General features: G+C 29.8%; 1 protein-coding gene across 1 annotated transcript; it reads left to right on the forward strand.

Moving 5' to 3' along the window:
* Nucleotides 1–269: 269 nt before the first annotated feature.
* LOC135193563 (uncharacterized) lies at nt 270–3,390 on the forward strand. The gene is made up of 4 exons (XM_064216554.1): nt 270–1,031; nt 1,175–1,273; nt 2,578–2,746; nt 3,218–3,390. Exons 1-4 carry the CDS (start codon nt 270–272, stop codon nt 3,388–3,390), a joined length of 1,203 nt encoding a protein of 400 aa, XP_064072624.1.
* The last annotated feature ends 757 nt before the right edge of the window (nt 3,391–4,147 follow it).

The following is a 4,147-nucleotide window of genomic DNA, read 5'->3' on the forward strand; positions in this document are numbered from 1 at the left end:
GTTAATCTATAGCCGTCTACAATTAGTCTAAATATTTTAATTTGAACTTACGTAGTTCGATATTTGAAAGAGATATGTACATTTTAACTTAATTAATTAATACATTAATACATTTTGATATGAAAATTGTTCCGACATTGAAGAGTTATTAGTTTTGAATTTAATATCAATTACAGTAATTGGATTAAGCGACGATCGATGACTTTTGTTAGTCCATTACAATAATGATCCGTTTGGAGAGCCTAGTTTGAACGTTGGACTGTCCAAATATGTCGGCCCAAGTACCACCGTTGAAGCGTAATAATTACTTGCAAACCTCAAATATTATACAACAGATGAAATATTTGATTATACTTGAAACATTGTTCGGGATAAACCGTTTGTATATAATAAGTGGGTATAGAAAGTGGATCCTGTGGTTGAGTTATATTTACGACGTGACGTTACACTTCTTGGTAGGGTTTTTAATAATTATCAATACGTTTGGCGTAATCAATCAGCATTTTTATAAAATAACTACAGTCGTCGAATATTTCTTGCTATTCTGTAGCGCTTTATTGCTACAAAGGCATAAATTGAGTAATTTTTTTACGAGACTTCAAACGTTTGACGAAAATCTTAATATTAGCACGGAAGTGTCTATATTGTGTCCAAAACGGTGGTACTTATACGGTTTAGGTGTTTTAATTGTATACAGTGTCCTTGAAAACTTGTACTCAGTACTTTTTGTCTTTCAAACTCACGACTTTTCGTTGTTAGCCGACCTTAACTATTTACCAGTTATGGCTCATGACATGGAAATGGTTTTGTTCTGTTATTTCCTTATTACAATATTACAAAGACTTTCGATTCTAAAAGCGCACGTGGCTAAAGTATTTTCTATCAACACGAAAGATCGTATTGATTGCGAGGATTCAAGTAAATTGGAAGATTTGTCAAAAAGAGTAAACCTCAACGTTAGTTCTGTGCACAGACTCTACGATCTACTTCATAAATGTTCGGAAGATCTCAACTCTGTCATGAGTCTTTCGGTAAAGTACTGTTTTTGCTTACATTATTATAATAATACACGTTTAAAAGTTACATTTAGTCTGATTGTTGTCTATTAATGTATTCTGTTAGTGTGTAATGTTACTATGATAATAAAAATTAAATAATCTTTATATATTTTCAGATGATAGTGATGACAGTGACATCAGGATTATCGACGATAGTAATATTAAAAAATACTATAAAGTTGTTTCAGTCTACAACGACTCCTCCTTATTTAAACGTATGTATTATGATTTCATGTTTAAATAAGTAAACGTGCACTACTATGATTTGTTAATAGTTAGTCTTTTAATGTTACTATTATTATACATTCTCATTATTCTGCGGTTTATCATTTACATAGATTACTAATAAGAAGTTATGTCTGTGTATATATTTATCTCTCTCCAGCCCTTTTTGAGCAAGTTCCTTAGATAGTTCTAGCTGAACCTGCGGATTTAAACGCACGAAATTAATAAAACTTTACCTATAGCACATTTTTACCCTCGATGAGTGAATTAAAAATAGTAGCTCCAGGACTCAGCTCAGGACTATCTGCATACCAAATGTCATCTTAATTGGTACGGCGGTTTGAGTGTAAAGAGGTAACCGACAGAGATACTTTTGCATTTAGTCGTATAACATTAGCGTAGATTGTCCTTGTTGTGCTTCATAACATTTGACATCTAAATTAAACACTCTTCTTGTAATATATACCATAATCTCCTTTCAAAATCTTCGAATAGCCGAGACCGTATGTACTAAATTTGCACTGTTTCCATTCTCACTACTATAATTTAATAAAAAATCTATTAAGTACATTTTATACTGATGTCAGATCATAAAACAAAAGGCGAAAGATGAAAAGCGCTGAAAATTAAAGTGAAGCAATAAAAGCGAATATAAATTGCCGGTAGAGCGAAACTACGCGTCTTTTTGTTAATGCGTCAATAATGTATAATAATAATAATTAATTACGATTAAAGTGACAGCATTTATGACATGCAGTTCAACCTTTTGTTTCATAATCTGAGATTTCGAAATTTAAAAATCTAGTAGGGTCGCCCGCGTAACTTCGCATTTATTCAACATATTTTTAGGAATTTCGAAACCTATAACACGCTTTTTTTTAATTAATTTTATTGTAAGCTGACGACGTCTGTTCGCACGTTTTACATTTGTTTTTTTTTATATCATAGCACCACTCTCTTACCGGCCATTAACTTTTTTCCGCTATCTACAATTAATTATTTGTTAAATCGTAACAATTTAGTAAATTACAATCAATAATCCTCCTTAATTTTCTGCGCATCTATTGATGGAGCTCTTCAAAACAAGGCCATAACCTATCTTCTACGTGCAGCAATCGTTTCATAATCACTGGGACAAAAATCGGCTTACGCTATTTATATACATGTATGAGATACATTAGCGGAGTGAGATTTCTTTATAACATTTCTTAAAATTCAATAACTATATATTTTATATATAATTTACATTAAATTAAATTAAGAATCTCGAATATATTTTTCGTTTGTTTTTCAGGCTAAGCATCAGTTAATAAGCAGGCAGGCAATACTTATTTTTTCAATTGGACGTTCTCTAAAGTACATATTAATGTTGACTTTTCCTTGTTATATATCAAACAAAACACAAGTCCAGGTTTCTGTTATACGTACAATGATTTATGACACTCTGAATTCAATTCAACTCGGTAAGTATTTATTGGTTGTGATTTATTGACAGTTAGATTTTTTGTTTTAAATTAATGTACAAACTTTGATCGATTTCTTAATACGCAAAGATTTGCAGACCAAATACTCGAAAATCAAAGTATACTTAGTTCATAAATGTTGACTTCCTAAATACTTAAAGAGATTTCGTATAAAAATCTAGGAATAAAATAAGTGCAATATAAAAAATAATATAGAATCTACGTATTTTTATTTTAGATAGAATATTCATAGGTCTTTTAAAAATTTCTAGTCATAAACTTATTATTAGTAAATGTTAAATTATTGTCTGATTGATTTTATATTTTGTTTCAATTACATAATAAAAATATTAAATTCGAAATTTGAATGTTCTCAGTTTATCAAACTTCTCATCTTTATACAATGCTTCTGTATATATTTCGTATTTGAAACAATTGTCATTGGCTCTAACAAGTTGTTTTTTTTTATAGATAAAGTCGAACGTCGCAAAGTTAAGGCATTCTTCCAGTTGGTTTGTGAGAATAAATACGCGTATGCGCTTTATGGAATAGTTAATTTAGATATGTTACTTCCCCTGAGCTATAGCAGTCTCTGTACAACCTATCTCATTATAGTCGTACAATTCTCAAAATTATTTGATTAAAATTTAAATATGGAACGTATTATGTACTTAAGCCTTTACGTGTGGGTGTGTGTTAAATTGATGAATTGTTTCTTTTAATACGTGTAAAATAAAAATATATATATCTTGATTGTTTCTGTACCTTATTAATTTTAGGAAGAATTTTATTCCCTCCACCACCACCACCACCGATTTATCTTTATCCACCCACTAACGTTCTATATGTCGATGTATATATGTAATTTGATATTACAATTAAATAAAAAAATTCAAAAATGTATGTGTTTTTCTCTCTTCAACATTAAATACCATTTATAACAATCTACTTATACAATAGTATTTATAACATACTAAATATGAAATAATGAATGTATACCATCATATATTAGTCAAGCGACTAACTGCTATATTAAATTAAAATTACGATATATATTTGTAACGGTCATCCCTTTCAATAGGATTTTTCCAGTTTCTTTATATGTTTTGATTACATTTACTAAAAAAAAATCTCCAAATACGATTTTCATAAATCTATTAAAAACGACACGGTTATTTCAGACGAACACTGCAGGTAACTTAAATTGAATAAAAGAATAACACGCTCATACACACTAAGTTTATTTGTACTCGGACAGAACGCTCTCTGCATACTTTATAACAGCTCTCGTTGGACCTTACGAGCTTTCCATATTTTATTTTCTGAAGATTTATTATAGTGGACGTACGTAAGATTATTTTTTTATAAATATTACCAACAGAACCTGGAGGAGGTTTTATG

This window comes from Vanessa tameamea, chromosome 12, assembly GCF_037043105.1.
Source record: "Vanessa tameamea isolate UH-Manoa-2023 chromosome 12, ilVanTame1 primary haplotype, whole genome shotgun sequence".
Taxonomy (NCBI): Eukaryota; Metazoa; Arthropoda; class Insecta; order Lepidoptera; family Nymphalidae; genus Vanessa; species Vanessa tameamea.